General features: G+C 38.1%; 1 protein-coding gene across 4 annotated transcripts in view; it reads left to right on the forward strand.

The window, feature by feature from the left end:
- Nucleotides 1–22,289, forward strand: part of Cdc27 (cell division cycle 27) — a 76,362-nt gene that overhangs the window by 20,070 nt on the left and 34,003 nt on the right. For 2 of the 4 annotated variants that reach the window (XM_017795306.2, XM_017795305.2), the window contains exons 2-9: nucleotides 1,109–1,184; nucleotides 2,735–2,882; nucleotides 4,195–4,320; nucleotides 11,190–11,287; nucleotides 13,474–13,628; nucleotides 13,734–13,945; nucleotides 15,130–15,241; nucleotides 16,772–16,905. In XM_017795306.2, coding sequence (XP_017650795.1) covers nucleotides 1,109–1,184; nucleotides 2,735–2,882; nucleotides 4,195–4,320; nucleotides 11,190–11,287; nucleotides 13,474–13,628; nucleotides 13,734–13,945; nucleotides 15,130–15,241; nucleotides 16,772–16,905 — 1,061 coding nt within the window. The remainder of the gene's footprint in view (nucleotides 1–1,108; nucleotides 1,185–2,734; nucleotides 2,883–4,194; nucleotides 4,321–11,189; nucleotides 11,288–13,473; nucleotides 13,629–13,733; nucleotides 13,946–15,129; nucleotides 15,242–16,771; nucleotides 16,906–22,289) is intronic. The other 2 variants (XM_008821888.3, XM_008821889.3) reach the window with 1 other exon arrangement.

Consider the following 22,289-nt stretch of genomic DNA (forward strand, 5'->3'; position numbering starts at 1 on the left):
GGAGGAAGGGAGGGAGAGAAGGAGGAAGGAAGGAAGGAAGGAAGGAAGGAAGGAAGGAAGGAAGGAAGGAAGGAAGGAAGGAAGGAAATTTTTTATGGATTATATGTTATTAAGCTAGGCTTTTAGGGATGAACCAGTTATTCAGGGAGATTAGTAAGGGAGCCAACATTCCCTGGTGAAGGAAGAAAATGTACAGAGAGGGACAGAAGCTTGAAAGTCTATGAAAGGGCTGAGGGAGTAGATGCAGGTATATTAGGAACTATATAGTAAGAAACTGTCTGGTCCCTATGGAGTTTGTTCTGTGGCCATTGGAGTTGTAAATTGGGGATACTGGGCTGGAAAGATGGCTTCACCATTAAGAGTGATTGCTGCTCATCCAGAGGACCCAAGTTCAGTTCCTGGGACCCATATCAGGCAGCCTGTAACTGCAGCTCTAGTGGATCCAACACCCTCTCTGACCTCTCTAGGCACCCAAACACACATAGCGTGTGCTCACACAGACACACACAAGTAAAATACCAATCAATATTTTTGGCGGGTGGGAGGGGGTTAAGGGAGGGAACTTGGGTCAAGGTCTCCCTGTAGCCTTAGTTGACATGGAACTCACAATGTAGACCAGGTTGGCCTCAGTTTCACAGAGATCCACCTGCCTCTGCCCTCTGAGTTCTGGGATTAAAGGCATGTGCCACCACATCAGCTCTATTTTTTTTTATTTTATGTTTATGAGCATACATGGATATAAGTGCACCCATGCACACAGTGCCCATGGAGGCCAGAAGAGGGTGTCAGATCCTCTGGAACTAGAGTTACAGATGGTTGTTAGCTTCCATGTCGGTACTGGGAACCAAACCTGGGTCCTCTGTAAGAGCAGCCAGTACTTTTCAATCACTGAGGCATCTCTCCAGCCCCAAAATACAAAAAAAAAAAATCTTAAAAAATAATAACCAGGTCTAGTTCAATGGCTAGGCAGTTACAGCACTTGGGACCAAGCCTGGTAACCTGAAGTGAATTAGAGAAATTAGCTTGGGTATCTTGTTCGAGGCTCTGTACTAGGAGTTACTTTGAAACTGTGTATACTTATGTGCTTTTTTTCCCCCTCTACTTGCAGGCTGCTATATGGCAAGCACTAAACCACTATGCTTACCGAGATGCAGTTTTCCTTGCAGAACGACTGTATGCTGAAGGTTTGTAATCTATTCATTTGTATAGGACCATAAATGAATAAAGTATATGGAACTCCATCATGTTTATGACTAACAAGTTTTTTTATTATCACTCATTGTTTCCTTTCTTGTTCTTTTTTTCTGTCTTTTTGTTTGCATATGTTCATATGTGTACATGTTCATGTATGGATGGATGCTATTGACCTGGAACTCACCAAGTAGGCTAGGCTCTTTAGCCAGTAATGCCCAGGGGCCCTCTCGTCTCTACCATCCTAGTGCTTCAGACTATGAGCCAGCCTTTTGGGGGTTCTGAGGATTGAACTCAGATCCTGGTGCCTGCCTTTATTGACTGAGCTCTTCCAGCTGTTCTGTTTTGAGACAAGGTCTCACTCCATAGGCCAAGCTGGCCTGAACTCTTTCATCAGTCCTCCTGCTTCAGTGAGCCACCATACCTATCTTGGTTTTGTTTTTTTTTTCTAAGATTTTTTTTTTTTAATTTTTATATGTATGAGTTTTTGCCTACATGTATGAATATGCACTGTGTCCATACCTGGTGCCTGAAGAGACCAGAAGATGGTGTCAGATCCCCTGTAACTGGAGTTACAGATTGTTGTGACTTTTCCATGTTGATTCTGGGAACCGAACCTAGGTCCTCTGCAAGAGCAGCAAGTGCTCTTAACCACTAAGCCATCTCTGCAGCCCCTGTTCAACTTCTCTTTAGAAGTATTTTTTACATTCTTTTTATTTTTATTTTTATTTTTTTCGGAGCTGAGGACCGAACCCAGGGCCTTGCGCTTGCTAAGCGAGCGCTCTACCACTGAGCTAAATCCCCAACACCCATTCTTTTTATTTTTTAATATGGGGTAGTGGTACATGTCATGATGTGTGTATGGAGGTCAGAGGACAACTTGCAGGAATAGGTTTTCTCCTTTTACCATGTGGGTCCCAGGGATCTAACTCAGGTCTTCAAGTCTGACAAGAAGTACCTCTACACACTGAGCCATCTTGACCGGCCTTGTTTTTCTTTATAATTGATGCTAACTCAAAAAACTCTTACCTTTTAACTGTGTGGTTCCCACAGTATTAAATTAGTAACTATAGAGTTGCTGTGGGTTCGTAGGCTGTTATTTAATTAATCATTTCTCAATCTTTAGAAATTTTCGTCTAGGTATTCATTTTTATTAGAACATGGTCCATATTCTTTGGCTAAGAGCATAGATTTAGAGTTGATAGCTATGATATAAATTCTAATACTGCAACTTTAAATATAAATTTGTGCAGTCTTAGCCAAGTTATTTAATGCCTAAGCATTTCTCATTTTTTCATTTATAAAAGTAATGATAGCTGGGTGTGGTGGTACATGCCTTTAATTTCAGCAGGTCTACTTAGTGAGTTCCAGGACAGCTAGGACTGCAGGGAAATCTTGTTGCAAACAAACAACCCAAAAATAAATAAAGGCAATAGTAATTGCCTCAGAATTGAAAAATGAAATGAAATAATATGTTTATTGCCAGACAAACAATACCATCCAAAATGCTGAACAGTTTAACTTTTCTTAATTTTACTTTTAGTACATTCAGAAGAAGCCTTGTTTTTACTGGCAACCTGTTATTACCGCTCAGGAAAGGCATATAAAGCGTATCGGCTCTTGAAAGGACACAGTTGTACCACACCACAGTGTAAATACCTGCTTGCAAAATGTTGTGTTGATCTCAGCAAGTAAGTGTTCTACTTCCATTTGAATAAAATTATGAACTCCTTTCCTCTCTTATTTGAATAGCAGTTTGAGAAATGTTTGCATTGTTGCTTGTGTCATTATTTTGGTCATTGAGAAATTCCCTTATGACAAATACTAATTCTGTTTTTGGTGCTGGGGATCTGAACCCAGAGCTTCATCCATGCTATGCAAGTATTTTGGCTATTGAGCTACATCTTCAACCCCCAAATAGCAGAATTTCAGAGAGACTTAAGTTGTAATTACAAGCTTCCAAAATGATCATAAATCTCATTTCCTTTGGCTTTCATTGTTAGACCAATCTAAATAAGTCTGAAAACATGACAGTTCACTGAAGGATAATGTATCTAAGTTAACTTTGTAGTTTCTTGCCCACCCCTACCATTTTTAAGTAAGGGACAGGTCAAAAGAACATTTCTTTTGTTTGTTACAGTTAAACCAAGACAGCTGTCCATATTCCAAATCTGGTGTTAGCTGGAACTATACTTAGTTAGCCTGTTATTTTCTGTGCTATAGGAGATGAAATATGGTAAAAGTGACTAAACAAATACATAGAAAAGCCTATATATGTTTTATTTGTAGATTTGTATTTGGAGGTTACACATAAGTTTCAAACTTCTCATATGCTTATAGACTATATTTGTCTAACAACTGTCATTAAGGCTAACTAAAATAGCTGTAAGATTTGTTACTAGATTATTTTTAAATCTTCCAATCTTGGGGGGAGGGGGTGATATTTTTGAGGCAGGGTCTCCCTATAGCCCCAGCTGGCCTGGAACTCACTATGTAGACCAGGCTGGCCTTGAACTCACAGAGATCCACACCCATCTCCAGTAGCTCACAACTGCCTGTGACTTTAGCTCTAAGGAATTCAACCCTCTCTTCTAGCCTCCACGGACTTGTTACTGCGTACATGTAACATATGCACAGACACACACATACACACACACACATACATATAAATAAAATAATTTTTAAGAACCATTCATATTCCCCCCCAAATAAGATGGTCTTCTGTTTCTTTTGTCATGAGTAATAAATATGCTGCTCAGACTAGAGTTATACATATCAAAACTAAATTTTAATGTGTTCTATTTTTAAAGGAAAGACTACAATTTTAAGGTCATAAATTTCTGGCTGCCCAGTGATTCTAAGTATGTGATTACCTCTATTCTAAAAATAACCAGAAAGATTGTACTTTATTGTCTCCATAGTTGATATACAATGATAATAAGGATATCTTCATGCTGTGCTTTTGGATTGACTTTAGAATATCCATCAATTTATATTTTAAAGGCTTGCTGAAGGGGAACAGATCTTATCTGGTGGAGTATTTAATAAGCAAAAAACCCATGATGATATCGTTACTGAGTTTGGTGATTCAGCTTGCTTTACTCTTTCATTGTTGGGACATGTATATTGGTAAGTAAGAATGACTCAAACTACCAGAAAAGTTTCCTATGTAATAATGCTTTGTAGTTTACAAGGCCCTGTCCTGATGTATATCAACAAATACAACTTGACTGAGTAGATCCAAACCTTTCTCATTCCTGACCTCATTAAACCAGTTGGTCTCATTTTTGACTCTTCACTTACTCTTAGTGATAATAGCTGCAGCAGCTCTGTCAAGTACACAGAATGTTAGGTGTTCTTACCTTGGATGAAGACAGTGTCTCAGTGATTTACTGAGGAAGAAGAGTGAAATTGGTTTGGCTTTTTTAATTGTATATTTTTTTTGTCTTTTTGAGACAGGGTCTCTTCTGCAGCCCCAGCTGGCCTGTAACTCACTATGTTAACCATGCTGGCCTTGAATTTACAAAGATCCATCTGCCTCTGCCTCCCAAGTGCTGGGATTAAAGGCATGCTCCACCACCACGCCTAGCAGAAGAGTGAAATTTGTTTACCTTGATTTTAAATATCAGTTACTCCTTAGAAAGAGGCTTCAAGTCAGGTTTCAATAATACAAAGTAAGAGTAGTCATCATGATTTTGAAATGTGTAAAAGAAATCTCCTATAATGGTATTTGAAATAATAGTGATTTTACAAGTTTTTTGTTGTAATTTTTTTGGTTTTTTTGTTTGGTTTAGTTGGTTTTTGAGACATTGTCTTACCATGTATCCCAGGCTGGCCTTGAATTCACATAGATCAGGGCTAGCCCCATGAGAAATATTCTTAAAAAGCACAATATACAGGGCTAGAGAGATGGCTCAGCGGTTAAGAACACTGGTTGTTCTTGCAGAAGACCCAAGTTCAAATACCAGTACCCACATGGCAACTAACAACTGTCTGTAACTCCAGTTACAAGGGATCCGATGGCCTCTTCTGTCCTCCGTGGACATTTCATGACACAGGTGCACTTACCTACATGCAGTCAACACAGTCATACACATAAAATAAAAATAATAAATAAAATATTTTTTAATTTTTTTTCAAAAAGCACAATATACTGCACTTTTAAAATGTTAACTAAAATGAAGCATTATGATATCACTGGTTAAAATAGTTGGTTTAGATGATAAATATCCCAGTAAGTACGTAGAAAAATCTCTTAAACACTTGGAAATTAAACAGTATCCCTTTGAGTAATTTTTGGGCCAAAGAAGTCTCACAGGAAAATTTTAAAGATGCATTGAATGTGAAAAAAATATGCCAGGCATGGAAGGATACATCTGTAATCTTAGTACTTGGGAAACAGGAGGAAGAGCTCAAGTTCAAGGTCAGCCTGGGCAAAATAGTGAAATCAAGGTGACCTGGGCAACAGTATGAAATGGTATTTCAAAGAAACAAAACAAAAGATAATGTACAACATATTGAAAATTGGGTGATACAGTTAAAGTCGTGTTAAAAGAAATTTTGTATCCCTGTGTACTTAAAAATGAACAGTCTCCACAGGGTGTGGTGGCGCACGCCTGTCGTCCCAGCACTTGGGAGGCAGAGGCAGGCGGATCTCTGTGAATTCAAGGCCAGCCTGGTCTACATAGTGAGTTCCAGGACAGCTGGGGCTACAGGGAGACCCTGCTTCAAAAAGACAGAAAAAATAAATAAATAAATAAACAGTCTCAAACTAGTAATCTAAGCTTTAAAAAACGAACAAAAAAACACCCTGCAAAGGAAAATGCAGGGTCTGGAGAGATAGCCCAGCAGTTAAAAGGGCATACTGCTCTTGCAGAGGACCCCCTGTTCAGTTCCCTGCACCCACACCAGGGGCTCACATACCCTCACTCAGACACATGCATATACATGTAATTAAAAATAAAATTAAAATCTTAAAGAAATGCAAAATAATTATAAACAAAAAATATCACTTTTTTTTTTTTTTTCTGTCTTTTTGAGACAGTCTCCCTGTAGCCGCAAACTGGCCTGAAACTTGCTATGTAGACCAGGCTGTCCTTGAACTCACAAAGATCCACCTGCATCTGCCTCCCAAGTGCTGGCATTAAAGGCATACACCACCACACCCAGCCTAAGAATATCACTTCTTACCATGAACACATTCATAATTCTTCCAAAATAAAGTTTTTAAAAGGAAAATATTAAAAACACAAAGAATGCCATATACCTTTTACTATTATTTTTAAATACTACTTTAAAAGTTTTTGAAGGTACAGATGAAGCTAGTCCTGAGAAAAGATAGTTAAGTATTCGAAGTGAAACAACCTCCCTTTAAAACTGGCTTTTCACCAGGTGTGGTGGCACATGCACTCAGGGGCAGAGGCAGAGGCAGGCAGATCTGTTCTACATAGTGAGTTCCAGGTCAGTTATGGCTACAGGGAAACCTTGTCTCAAAAAGGACAAGAACAATAAAAAGCCTCTGGCTTTTCATTTTAGCCATCATATACCTATCTTAGGACAGATCTATACCTGGTAATCTAGATACCTACATGTTATGGCATGTTAATTTTTCTTCTCTGTCTCATGTATATTCATTTTCTTGGTCTCTTATTAATTAGCACATGAAACAAATGGTAGGACATAACAAATACTAACGTTTTAGGTTCATTCCTTCCAACATTGTAAATAATTCTTTTACCCTAATTCTTTGGGAAACTCCTTGCTGGGTTTTGTATATAGCCATGCATTTATTAAAGGTCCATCTGAACACAGAGTAAATCAGGAAGTTGTCATAAATCTTCGTTCTTTTTATCCCTCTAATGATTAATTAGAGCTTTTATTTTCCAGGATATATTGTTATAATTCCACACTTGGCTTCTTCCCCAGTTAGCTCTTAGGTTATTTATTAATACATTTATACTTCTGAATGTATTTGTGTATTTAATTTCTTTCTTTTTTGAGACAGGATCTCACTACATAGTAGTCCTGGCTAGCCTGGAACTTGCTATGTACACCAGGCTGGCCTTGATATCGTAGACATACACCTGCTCTGCCTCCCGAGTACTGGGATTAAAGGCACGCACCACCACACCTGGTCTGTATTTAATTTCTTAAATGCTAATTGTATTTTTTTTCTATTTTGTGGTATATTAATCAGATCATGGCTTATTTTTAAAATTAACCTTGTCAGGTATCAAAAGTTGAGGAAATTTTCCTTTTTCTAATGTAAAAAAATATTTAAGTAGTATTAGGGAAGTAGCTTTTTTAGGGGCTAGAGGGATGTCTCAGTGGTTAAGAGCACTGACTGCTCTTGGAGAGGACCCAGGTTTGGTTCCAGCACCCTTATAGTGACTAACAGCTGTCCATAACTCCAGTTCCAGGGGATCCAACACCCTTTTCTGGCCTCTGCCTGTATTGCATGCACATAGTGCACAAATGTAGGCAAAACACTCAAACACATAAAATACAAAATAAATTTTAAAAATTTTTTTATCTTTAATTAAATTGTGTGTGCTCACTATTTTCCTGGTCATTTAAATAATTCCTAAACTCTGTATAGGGCAACTTTTAAAAATATTAATAAAATAATAAAAATATTTGTGTTGCCTTGTGCAAGCAAAAAGGTCAGGATTTATTGAAATCAGGAAAAGGATAGTATAAAAATGAAAAAGATTGGGACTGGAGAGATGGCTCAGTGGTTAAGAACACTGGTTGTTCTTGCAGAAAAAAAAAAAGTTCAAATCCCAGCATCCACATGGCAGCTAACAACTGTCTTTAACTCCAGTCCCAGGGGATCTGACAGCCTCTTCTGTCCTCCGTAGGCATTGCACAACAGGGGTGCACTTATCTACATGCAAGCAATACACACATACACATAAAATAAAAATACTAAATAAAAAATTTTAAAATATATTTTTAAAAAATGAAAAAGATCTTATTCCTTACACTTAGAAAATAATAAATCTCAAGAATGATCAGACAGGCAGAGTATGGTTGGTACTATAAAAAAGGGACTATATTGCATGAATTGCGGAGATAATGAGAAACCTGGGGCTTTAATTAAGGACCTATTGATAGTTCATGTGAGAAGTACTAGCAGTCATAACAGTGAAAATGAATCCAGAGAACATTAAGCCAGAGATAAAACAAAAGTGCATGAATTCAGCCTTTCTATGGAGTTTAAGGAAAATAACCAAGTTAGTGGCATCTGTAAGTAGGATTTTGAATCTGAACGTACAATGATGATGGTACCCTTAACATACGTGGAATAAGAAAGAGAGAGAACAGATTTGGAGAGAAAAGATGAATTCTGTTTTGAACATAGGAAGCTTAGAGAGGGATAAACCTAAATCAAACTACCCAGCAGCAGAGGAAAGGTTAAGTTTGGCACCCAAAAAGGAGATTTTATAAAGATAGGGACAGAAAACAGAAAACAGAAAAAATGTCCTTACTTTGGAATTACAAGGGATGATAATAGCGCTACTTGAAGCTTAGGACAAGTTGTATTTTTAAAGACAGGGTCTTACTGGGTAACCCTGGCCAGTCTGATACTTACTATGTGGATAGACCCGGCTGACCTGGAACTCATAGAGCTCTACCTACTCACCTCCCAAGTGCTGAGGTTAAAAATTTCTGCCACCATCCAGACTAGCCCTCAGATAATGAGTTTTCACTGTATTTTTCCTTTTTTACTTCCTTTCTTTCAAAAGAAAATTATTTAGCGTGTATGTATAGTGTATGTACACATACACGCACCAAGGCCAGAGGAGGACATTGGGTGCCCCCCTCTCTCGCTCTCTGCCTCAGGGTCTTTCACTGAACCAGAAGCTAGCCTGTCAGTTACCAGATCCTATCCATCCTTCTGTCTCTACCTCCCACAGTGCTGGGATTGCAGACTCACACATGGTTCACACCCACCTTTTTTATATGGTTGCTGAGGATTTGGCAGTTCTGGGAATTGAATCCAGGGCCTCATGCATGCAAAGCAGATGCTCTTAACACTGAGATGAGGTGGTGCTGAGGATTTGAACTCAAGTCTTCGTGCTTGTTCAGCAAGTGTTCTTATCCACCAAGCCATGTCCTGATTTGCTATTTTTCTATTTTTTTTAAATATTTTATTATTTTTATTTTATGTATATGAGTATATTGCCTACGTGTGAGTGCACCCATGTCATGCAATGCCACGGAGGTCAGAAGAGAGCTTCAGATTCCCCTGGAACTGGGGTTAAGGATGGTTCATAGCCACCATGTGGGTTCTGGGAATCAAACCCGGGTCCTCTACAAGAGCAGTCAGTGCTCTTAACCACTGAGCCATCTCTCCAGCCCCTCTACTTTTCTATTTTTAACTTGCTCACCTTCAGAAAATGGCCTTTATGCCTTTTCCTTGTTTCATATTTAAGTTACTTCTATATTCCTGGTAGATGATTAAGTCAGTCTTCGGACAACTATTTTTCTGTTAGGAAATCTCATTTGAAGGCTGGAGAGATGACTTGGGTTAAGAGCATTGGCTGCTGTTGCAGAGGACCCAGGTTCAGTTCCCAACACCCACATAATGGCTGGCAACTGTCTGTATCTCTAGTTCCAGGGGATCTGATGCCCTCTTCTGATCTCGAACGTTGCACTACATGGGTGCACCTACCTACACACAAGCAATATACTCATACACATAAAAAATATTTTTTTAAAAAAAAGGAAATATCCTTTGAATGGTCCTAGCTATGGATTTCCTGCCTCCCACTCCTGCTCCTCCCTTTATCCACGTTTATTGTCTATACAGGTAGCACTTCATCTTTTATTGCTCAATTGTTGAATGCCCCCCAAGCCCACCAGGCTTGGGTCTTTAACAAAAGAAGAGTCAAGACAAAGGTCTTGATTTTATTATATAAAGTTTAATTCTTAGCAGTCAGGTGAGCAATCACAGAATGGCTCATTGTTGTGAGGAACACGGATCTTATATAGGAATCAGATTTGGGGTAACCAAGGAATCACCAAGGATATATAACTAACAGAAAGTAACTACAGACGCAGCACATTGCTGCATTACCTCACCAACTCCAGTGCCCAAAGACTGAACCGAAACTAACTTTCTAGAAGACCTGATTTATCATGGAGGCACAGCCTGTCAGCTCAAACCACTGAAGCAGAGAGCTCAGAAGCTCTTAAAGTGGCACTCTTGTTTTTTCCTATGCTCATGTCAAGCATGGCTCCCGACACTCAATGCTGGGTATCAAACCTGGGGCTTTGCACATGCTAAGCAACTGTTCTACCATAAATACACTCCTTCCCTACCCCCAGCCCAAATTTCTTATTTTTATCACATTATTTATCCTATTATCTACTTAGTTGAAAATTTAAAAGTAGGGCAGATGATGTAAGCTCCCCCAAAGAAGTCTTTACAAGTCTCAGATTATACTGACTCCCTCTTCATTAAAAGCTACCATCGCTTCTACTTTGTTAAAAAATATAATCATTTAAATATACTGGAGAATTAGTAAACAGAATATGAAGCATTTGGATGTTTTCTAGATCTGTCAGTAACTGTTATCTGCCAAGAAATTAAATATCCAAGAAGGCAGTAGAGAGGTGAGCATGGTGGTATACACTTGTAACCTCAGCACTTAAGAATCTAAGGACAGAGCTGGGTGTGGTGGTACACACCTTTAAATCCTGGCACTCAGAGGCAGAGGCAGGCAGATCTCTGTAAGATTGAGGTCAACCAGGTCTACATAATGAGAGCCTATCTCAAAAAAATAAAAAGTCTAAGACAGGAAGATTGAGAGCTTGAGACTAGTCAGGCCTATATAATGAGACATTATCTCAAAGAGAAATTGACAATTTTGGGAAGCATCAAAAGAATGCTCTGAGAATTTATATACTATTTACCTAATTTTCTAAAACCACAAATTGTAAGAAATGCTTTGGTGTTTATAGCTTGTTTAATCTATTACTTCTCTCTACAGCAAGACAGATCGGCTTGCCAAAGGATCAGAGTGTTACCAAAAGAGCCTTAGTTTAAATCCTTTCCTCTGGTCTCCCTTTGAATCATTATGTGAAATAGGTAAGCTTGTGGAGGTGAGGATTCCTCCTTCTTTCTTGTTTCTTAAAAATATTTTTTTCTACCATTTTTTGGAGACTCAGTTAGCTAAAAGAAAAATATTTTGCAAGCTAAAGGCTGTTAAATTGAGTATAAGAAGTAAGTTAGAGGTAGGTGTGGAGGAATGTACCTACATCCCAGTACTACAGAGATGGAGACAGAGACAGGATCCTGAGCTTAAGGCCTGCTTCAGTTACATGGTAAGGCCAGCCTGTCTTATATGAGACCCTGTCTCAAAAAACACCCCTCCCCCAAAAGAAAGAAATTAGAATTATGTGAGTAAGAAATAAGGTAACTGCTCATGACCCAAAGATTAAATTCACGGGGCTGGAGAGATGGCTCAGCGGTTAAGAGCACTGATTGCTCTTGCAGAGGACCCGGGTTCGGTTCCCAGCACCCACATGGTGGTTACAAACTGTCCTTAACTCCAGTTCCAGGGGAATCCAAAGCCCTCTTCTGACCTCCGCAGCATTGCATGACACGGGTGCTCTCACATACATGCAGGCAATATACTCATACACATAAAATAAAGATAATAGGCCAAAAAATAATAATAATAAATATTTTTTAAAAGATTAAATTCAGTAGTTTCCTGTTTATCCAGCCTACCTTAAATATCTGTGTCCTCCAGAATAAATGACATTATCTATACAACACTAGCCCAAATCACTTTGTTTACTTTTTCGTTTGGTTTTGTTGTTTTGAGACAGGGTCTCCCTAGTAGCACCAGCTGGCTTAGAACTCACTTTGTAGGCCAGACTAGCCTTAGCCTTTGAATAATGGGATTATGTGTGCCTCACTCCCACTTTTTTTTTCTTTCTGGATAATTAAACATATTTAACAAGATAGATAGATGACAGAGACAGAGAGAATGAAAATCAGCATGCATGTGTGGAGGTCAGAGGATAACTTTTCAGAGTTGGTTTTTTCCTTCCACCATGTGGGTCCTGAGAATTGGACTCAAGTCCTTGATGAATAAGACGTAGACAATATAGGGTATGTCTCATTATTTATGCTCAAGAAGCATAAAGGATGTTTTTAAACATACCCAGCTGGCTAAATGGCTCAGTGAGTATATCCACTATGCTTGCCACCAAGCCTAATGACCCTAGTTCAATCCTTAGAACCCACATGATAGAAGGAGAGAACAGACTCCTATAAGTTGACCTCTGACCACTACATGTGCCATGGCACATGCTTGTCCACACACATCCACACACAATAAATAAATGAAAAAATGTTTAAAAAAATTTTTTTTCTTAAAAACCAATGAAATGGCTCAGCAGGTATACACACTTGCTGTCAAGTCTGACAACCGATGTTTGCTCCCCAGGGCCCACATGGTAAAAGGAGAGAGCCAGCTACCACAAGTTGCTCTCAGACTGCCATATGCACCCGCATACACATACATACACACACAATAAATAAATAAAAGTTATTTTAGGAAAAAATGGGGCATTCAGTCTTTACCATATCTGCTGAGTTTCAACCTACCAGACTCACCTGCTATATTGAAATGTAGATCTAGTTCCTTTCTTTTTTTGCTTTTAAACAAACAGAAATCTGCATTTTCCTGAGCTGAGTGTGATGAAACAAGCCTATAATCCCCATACCCATGCGGTAGGGATAGAGGATTGAAAATTCAAAGTAATTTTAGGCTGAGTTTGAGAGCGGACTGGGCTATTTGAGACCCTGTCTCAAAACAAACAAAAAGAAATTTAATTTTTCCCGTGATTTAAGATATACAAATTAGTTATTTTGTGTGTTTGTGCACGCATGCCATGGCATGTGTATGCATATCAGAGAACAATTTTTGAGAGTCAGTTTTCTCCTTCCCACATGTATACCCTAGGGATCAAACTCAGGTTGTCAGGCTTGGCGGCAGGTTAACCCTTTACCCACTGAGCCATCTCTCTGACTCTGATTTATAATTAAAACTTGTGATTTAGTTTATTTTCTAAATTCATCTTTAATGGTTAACTTCCACAATAATTAATGAATGGGCTTTGGGGAAGTAATTTTGATTAGCAAAAATGGACAAGAGAATTTTCAAAATTCTAAATGCCATATTTTCACTTAACTTTGCATACTTGAAAAAAATTATCCCTCAGAGGCAAATTTTGTTTTCTTTTGTTTTTCGGTCTTCACAGGTGAAAAGCCAGATCCTGACCAAACATTTAAATTAACATCTATACAGAATTTTAGCAACTGTCTGCCCAACTCTTGTACAACACTAGTATCTAATCATAGTTTATCTCATAGACAGCCTGAGACAGTTCTTACAGAAACACCCCAGGACACAATTGTAAGTGTAATTACTTCTAATGTTCAAAATATTCTGAAACCCCCAAAAAATAATCTGAGCTAAATAATATGTCATAAGTGACATGTTAGAAATTTTCTGTTTCAGGAATTAAACAGACTGAACTTAGAATCGTCCAACTCAAAGTACTCCTTGAATACAGATTCCTCAGTGTCTTACATTGATTCAGCTGTAATTTCACCAGATAATGTCCCTCTTGGAACTGGTACTTCCATATTATCTAAACAGGTTCAGAATAAACCAAAAACCGGTCGAAGTTTATTAGGAGGACCAACTGCTCTTAGTCCGTTAACCCCAAGGTAAGTCAAACAAGGTATTTTAAAATGTATTCATCTATGATGATTCATAGTATTATAAGTTAATATAAGCAACGTCTTCCCAAATTAGTATGGAAAATGACATTCTATTTTCAGTAAATAAAGTAAAAGAAACACAGTATGTGTATAAATTTTTTTTAATTAAATATTAAAGGACTGGGTGTTGTAGTTCAGTGAGTAGAATACTTGCCTAGCATGCACAAATCCCTGAATTTGATCCTCAGCACAACATAAACTGGGTTAAGTTTTGAATACCTGTGTCCTAATACTCGGGAGGTAGAGGTAAGATGATCTGAAGTCCCAGGTCATCCTCAGCTGTGAGTTACAAGTTTGAGACCAGCCTATGATATCTGAAGCCCTTTCTTAAAATAATAATGATAATAATGTTTTAATATATTAATAATAATATGTTGATAATAATGTGTATTAAAGCTCTTAAATATGCCTCATTTAGCATATGTATTAAAGGATACTGTCTTTATGGCTGTACATCTGGAGCTAGTAATGAGCCCCTTGAAGTATTGGTATGCTTATGATACAATTATAGCAGTATTGGTTATTGTCAGTGCTGTTTTTGAAGACATAGAGGAAGAATTGACCCTTATTGATGTGAAATAGTTTTTCAAAATTATTGGAAATATGTATATGTATAAATAAATATAGGAATTCATCACAGAGGATATATATTTAAAGCTATCAAAGAAAATTTGTGTTAGAATAGACTATGAATGGGGTCTTCAGGAGTGGGAGCTACTTAAATAGCATGACCAGGAAGTTAGGGTACCCCCAGAAACCACTATATAATTATGTTGATAATTTTTAGGTAATTATCCAATGATCTCTAGGGATATTGTCTCCATAATTGTGTCCAAGTCCTGTGGATTCCACGAATTGGAAGTAATTTGAGCATTTAGAATTTAGCTTTTAAAAAGATACTCTATTTCTAATCTCCTAAGATCAGTAGATCCTTGTCTGATTTTTCTCCCCCCTAGTTCTGGTGGGTGGAATACTCTACATTCACAGCTTATTTAATCTGCCCCTCAGATTCTCATTGCCCCCAAGACTGATTTGCCATTCTCTTCCTTTTAGACTTCTAATTTAAGTATACTGCTGCTTTATATATGCCTTGATGACTTTTTGACACCTTGATTTCAACCTCTTCTCAGTTTTGGGATTTTGCCATTAGAAACCCCAAGTCCTGGAGATGGATCCTATTTACAAAACTACACTAATACACCTGTAATTGACGTGCCATCCACCGGAGCCCCTACAAAAAAGGTATTTTCCATGTAAAATGCAGTTTGGGTATTGCTTAAAGAAGCATATTTAAAATTCCAATCTATAAAGGTAATTCCAGAGAGACTTACTCTTTCCTTAGAGTTACTGACCTAAATATGAAAGAATATCACGATTGTCATAGTCTCCCAGTGATACTAGACACATAGCTGTGGGCTCTTTACAAATCATAAGTCTAGTTCATTTCACCAATGGCTAAATAAATACTCATAAATAAAATTAAGGCAGTTTCTGTCAGCCTTTTTTTTTTAAACTTGTTCCACCATTGCATGAATGTTGTTTGGGTTTGGGTAGGTTTTGTTTTGTTTTTTCCTCAGTCCTGGGGGTGTATGCTGGGCAAGTGCTCAACCACTCACATGCCCTAGCCTATGTGTTTCTAATATCACTAATAATTAACATGAAAAAAAATTTGCTTAGGTAAACCAGAATTTTTTTTTCTATGCTAGAAGATTGGACCTTGGGCCCCTCAAATACTAAACAAGCACTCTACCACTAAGCTGTAGTCCCTCAACTTGGGACCTCACACATACTAGGCAAGCATTGTACCACTGAGCTGCATCCCCAATCCTAAATCTCTCTGATAACATTTTTATTTTATGTGTATCAGTGTATTGCATACATGTATGCAAGTGCACCATGTTCATGCAATGCCCATGGAGACCGAATAGGGTGTCAGATCCCCTGAAACTGAAGTTCTAAATGGTTATAAGCTACCATGTAGGTGCTGGGAAATTAACCCTGGTCTTCTGCAAGGGCAGAAATTGCTCTTAACTGCTGAGCCATCTCTCTAGCCCCTCTGATATATTTTTTAAATTTTTTAAAATTTATTATGGGGGGGTTGCATCATGGCATGCATATGGAGGTCAGATAGCAACTTTGTGGAATTGGTTCTCTCCTTCCACGTTTATGTGGGTTCCATGGAACAAACTCGGGTCACCAGCCTTACTAGGCATGTTCGTTTACCCACTGAGCCATCTTGCCAACCCTCCACCTGATAATATTTTTATAGATATTTCTATACATTTTATAAATTTGTAGTAAAAGGGTTTTTTGTTAAAGATAGTGTAGTATAACATAATCGGGGTGAAAGTGAATCAAAAAAAGTAGAGAAGACAGAAGAGGCAAAGCTTTTTGTTTTTTTACTCCTAAGGAAGCAGAAACCAGTGAATTAAAAATTAGAACTAGAGTGATGCTAAAGTGCAATATCTTTACAATTTAGAAAGTGATCAGGGGATTTTTTTTTTAATCTCTTTTGAACCCCTGTTGAGCTGCTTTATTAAGGGCCAAAGGAGGGGTATAAAATCTTGCTGTATTGTTATCTTTATATATAGGAAGCTCATCTGTACCGCTTGAGACTAGTAGTTGTCTTAAAATTTTAATACACTGTAATGAGCACAGTACTCTATTTTAAGATGGTATTATATATTATGAACTATTTTCATTGGGAAAATGTGGGTAGGAGCATCATAGTCTTTTATCACTTGTACTGCAATCTATAATCACAAACCTTAGACTTTTTGTGTTTTACAGTCTGTTGCCAGAATGGGCCAAACTGGAACAAAGTCTGTTTTCTCACAGAGTGGAAATAGTCGAGAGGTCACTCCAATTCTTGTTGCACAAACACAAAGTTCTGGCCCACAAACAAGGTATTTATGACAGTGTCATCAGTTGGTGTTTAGCCTTTCTTGCTTATATTCATTATATTTCTTCAGTTTAGTCAGGTATTGATTCTAAAGAATTCTAGAGGAACTTTAAAATTTTGAATATGTAAAATCTTCAGTAAGTATATATAACTTACTGAAAAGATGTATAATTTTTAGTTGAGTTTTATAGTGCAAATAAAATAATAGATAAAATAAGTCTTTATACAATAATTGCTTCATAGGTTTCTTCAAACTAGATAATGTAAATAACTCATTCAAAATGGATTCCTTCTTAAGCATATGACCTCTTTAGAACAAGTGCAGATGGATTTCATTCTTCCATTCCCCCATTATTTATTTCTGTACACAGGTCTAAAATTAAGTTTCAGATATAGAAACCTTAAAACAGACACAAATGTACATGTTTTAACTATCTTAAAGACATCCTTCGTCCTATAGTATGAGAGCAGAAATTCTAATCAGTAATGTCAACGTACAGACAATGCTTGCTGAGAGTTTTGTTACGAGAATGAATCTCAGACTTCCTACAGAGCCAATTATAGGTTGAGAATATGATGATCCTAGAGAATGGAAAACATAAATGAGATGTGGAACTAAATAAATAGCTGGGAGGCAGAGGCAGAGGCAGTCAGATCTTTGTGTTCAAGGGGTCTCCATAGTGATTTTCAGGCCAACGAGGGCTCCATAGTGAGGCCCAGTCCAAAAACAAAAAGAAACGTACCAATGACCATAAGCATCAATTATTAATGGCTTTTGTTTGTTGTTTTAATTATTTTCTATTTATTTTTATTTTATGTGTATGAGTGTTTTGCCTGTGTGTAAGTGCACCCATGTCATACAGTGCCCACAGAGCTCAAAAAAGGGTATAAGATTCCCTGGAACTGGAGTTAGGGCCAGTTGTTAGCTGCCATGTGGGTGCTGGGAACTGAACCCTAGTCCTCTGCAAGAACAGCCAGTGCTCTTAACCACTGAGCCATCTCTACAGCCCCAATTTTTTTTTTTTCCCCATTTATATCATCAACACCATTTTATCTACTGTACTGCTTGGATTTGTTTTTGCTTCATTTAGTTTTGCTTTTCTTTTTGGAATAGGGTCTTTTTCAGTCTTGATTACATCTGTAAGTGCCTTATTTCTCCAAATAAAGTCACAATCACAGGTTCTGGCATTAGGACTAACGTATGTTCTGAGCAGCCCAGTTCAGTGTTGCCATGTTAGCAATTCAGCATTGCCTTGTTAGCAGTTTGCTCCTTTTGGAGGCATCTTTAGGGCTTACAGTTTAACTTACCAAAATGTACCTTCCAGCAACAAATTGCTCTCTATATAATATGAAACTTTACAATAGTTTATTTTCATGCTCTTAGGGATTATTATAAAAATATTTTGTTTCCATATATATTATAAACTCCAGAGTGCAGTTATTTAACCTTAGACAATCATTTATAGAGATTTTTAAAATAAGAAAAGGCAGTCTTTTATATTTACTCACACATCTGATCTTGCTAGTGAGATAGTCCTTCTACAGAGTCAGATTTCAATCTGGTATCATTTTCCTTCATCTCAAAGCATTTTTTCTTTTTTTTTCCTTCTTTAGACAGGGTCTCACTAAGTTGCTAAGACTGGCTTTAAACTTTACTCTGTGACCCCCAGGCAGACTTTGAACTTAATGATTTTCTTACCTCTTTTTACTGAGTGCTGGGATTAAAGGTGTGCAGTTAAAGGTGTGCAGTTACAACACCCAGCCTAAAAGGATTTCTTTTTAATGTTTCCTATATTCTACTGGTAATGAATTTTTTGGTCTTTGCATATCAGATAACAGTTTTATTTCATCTTTCTTTTGAGATGGTAGTCTTTCTGTTTCCTAAGCTAACCTTGAACTCCTTGACTCAAGCAATTCTCTTGCCTCAACCTTCAAGTAACTGGGATGGCAGGCATATACCATTGTGCCTTTTGTTTGTTTGTTTGTTTGTTTGTTTTTTAATTTCACTGGATTAGGGAGGCAGCTGGGGAGATAGCTCAGCAGATAAGAGCACTTGTGAAAGCAAGAGGATCTGAATTCAAAACTCCATCACGGACATGCATCATGGTCACATGTGCTTATAAACCCCAGTGTAAGGGGACAGAGACATACAGATCCTGGAAGTTTGCTGACCAGCCAGTGTAACTGAAATGGCAAGCTTCAGATCTTGTCTCAAGAAATAATGTGGGGCCTGGGAGAGATTACTTAACAGGCAAGAGTACTTTCTGTGCAAGCGTTAAGACCTGAGTTTGAATCCCTAGCATTCACATAAAAATGGACATGCATGCCTATAACTCAAACACTGGGAGGTAGATAGAAGAGAATCTCAGGAGTTTGCTACCAGTCATCTTAGCCAGTGAGTGAGCTTTGTGTTCAGTGAGAGACCCTGATTCATTCTCTCTCACACACACACAGGCACACAAACACACACACCACAGAGATAAGCATCTGTGCATATATGCACATAAATACACACATTTAAAAATTAGGCCTGGCGTGGTGGTGTACTCCTTTAGTCCCAGCACTTGGGAGGCAGAGGCAGGCGGATCTCTGTGAATGCAAGGCCAGCCTGGTCTGCATAGTGAGTTCCAGGACAGCTGGGGCTACAGGGAGACCCTGTCTCAAAAAGACCAAAAAAAAAATTAGCCAGGCATGATGGTGCACACCTTTAGTCCCGGCACTTGGGAGGCAGAAGCAGGCAGATCTCTGTGAGATCAAGGCCAGCCTGATCTACATATTGAGTTCCAGACCAGCTAGGACTATAGGGAGACTGTGTCTCAACAAATCAAAATTTAAAAAGGATAAAAAATAAATAGCATTAAAAGGATAGAAAGTGGTTGAGGATACCTATGTCTTCCTCTGGCTGCTGCTTGCTTGCACATAGGCTAACCCAGCCCCAAAACACATATGCCTACATTCTACACCCACAAAAATAAAATTTTTCAGGACTGAAGGGATAGCTCTGTTAAGAGCACTGACTGCTGTTGAAGCGAGCAGGATTCAGCTCCCAGCATCCAGGTGGCAGCTAACAACTTATCTGTAACTCTGGTTCCAGGGCATCTGATGCTCTCTTCTCGCTTCTGTGGACAATACACACATATAGTACACTTGCATACATGCAGGCAAAATACTGATATACATAAAATAAAAATTGATTTAAAAAATAAGGATTTTTGGTTTTTTGAAACAGGTTCTCCCTGTAGCCCCAGCTAGCCTGATACTTGATATGTAGACCAGGCTGGCCTTGATCTTGAGATGCATCATACCTGGCTGACAATGTTTTTATTTATTATTTGAGAAAGATGTGTTTTATTATTTCTGACAAAAAGTATGTTGTTATTCTCTCTCTCTTATTTTTATTTGATGATATATATGTATGTGGGTTTGTGCACATAAGTGCAGTGCTGGAGTTATAGGCTGCTGTGAGCTGCCAAACATGGTTGCTGGGAATTGAACTCAGGTCCTCTAGGAAAGAAGTACAGGTTCTTAATCACTGAGCCATCTCTCCAACCCCCTCCCCCTCCTTTTTATTTTGAGACAGACTGTGTAGCCCAGACTGGCCTCAAACTCATAGAGCTCACCTTCCCCTTCCTCCTGAGCACTGGGATTAAAGGTGAAGGTATGAACCACCAAGCCTGGATCTATCATTTGCAGTTATTATATTTTCATTCTCCTCTCTGATTATTTCAAACTAGTTTTAAGCAATTCGTGATGTGCTGCTGTATCACTTTCTTCTATGAGCTTCAGATTCCTTGGATATACGACTTTATTGTTTCATTAAATTTGTGGCCATTGCCTCTTCAAATGTTTTTTTTTTTAATTCTTTTATTTTCTTTCTAATAGTCCAAGTACATATATATTAAGTTGCTTGAAGTTATCCCACAATTTACTAATATTCTGTTAATTTTTGTTTCCAGTCTCTTCCTATTTCATTTTGGGTAATGTTTATTAATTACCATGTCTTCGAATTTAATCTTTTCTTCCCTGGTATGAAATTGGCTATAAATCTTTTCTGGTATTTTTTGTTGCTTTTTCTCTCAGAGATTCTTTTTTCTTTCTAGAAGTTTGAGTTTGTTCTCTCTCTATCTGCCCATGCTTTCGTCTGCCTTTGGAACATAGGGACTGTTTGTTACAGATACACATACTCACTGTGTAACACCTATTTACTCTCCATCTTCCTGCTACCAGCTCCCATTGTAGGAATTATAAGCCTATACCACCATGCCTAGCTCTAGAACCTAGCTGTATTTTTACTTTCTTGGCTACTGGGTCTATTATCGTATCATTTCTACTTCTATTATTGGGTTGTTGGGTTTTTTATTTTTTTTCTCATTGTGTTATGGTCTCCTGCTTATTTGTATTGTTAAGTAGTAGTGCTTTGTTGTTGTTGTTATTTTTATTTTATGTGTATGCATGTATTGCCTGCATGTAGGTAAGTGCACCTGTGTCATGCAATGCCCACAGAGGTCAGAAGAGGCTGTCCAATCCCCTGAGACTGGAGTCACGGACAGTTGTTAACTGCCATGTGGGTGCTGGGATTTGAACCCAGGTCTTCTGCAAGAATGATCAGTGTTTTTAACTGCTGAGCCATCTCTCCAGCCCCAGTAGTACTTTTTTTGATGGGTTGCCAATTGCTGTAAATTTTACATTATTAAGTGCTGATCATTTTTAAATATCTTATTTTTGGTTCTGTTCTGAGATGCAGTTGAGTTTCTTGGAAACACTTCACTCTTAGGTCTTGGTTTTTAAGTTTTGTTACTAGAAACAACAGAAGCCTTCAGGCTGGATTGACTTTGTGCCCTATTGAGAGTACTTAAGTACTAAGTGGCCTGTTTGTGAAGAGGATTTTTTCCTTCTGCCTGTTGAGGGTGTGTGTCATCCCCAGGCAGGACTGAACTCTAAGAGTTATTCTACTTGCTCTTTTCTAATAGTTCTTCCTCCAGCTTCAGGTCATTTCCTAACTGTAGTACTGTAATCTGTAATGTAATTTTGATATTGGTTACTCAGACTTAGTATAGACTCTCCAGGTTAAGTTCCCAATCCCCAACAAGAATTTTCTTGAGTATCCTCAATTACAGGTGTAGAGTTCCCCAGGCCAACTGCATTTTTTGACCAACTGGGCATAGATTTAAAGGTTGGGCTAGGGAAAAGGCATATTGGATAAAGCCCTGGAACTCACATAAAGGTTTGGAGAGAACCAACTCTACAAAGTTGTCCTCTGATTTCCACACCAGCACAGTGGCACACAAGCACCCCACCCCACACAAATAAACAAATTTTAAAATTGAAGGTTTCTACTGCCCTCTCATGTTCAATAATTTCCTAGAACTCACAGATGCCAGAAAGGTG

This window comes from Nannospalax galili, unplaced genomic scaffold (assembly GCF_000622305.1).
Source record: "Nannospalax galili isolate Female #2095 unplaced genomic scaffold, S.galili_v1.0 scaffold1128, whole genome shotgun sequence".
Classification (NCBI taxonomy): Eukaryota; Metazoa; Chordata; class Mammalia; order Rodentia; family Spalacidae; genus Nannospalax; species Nannospalax galili.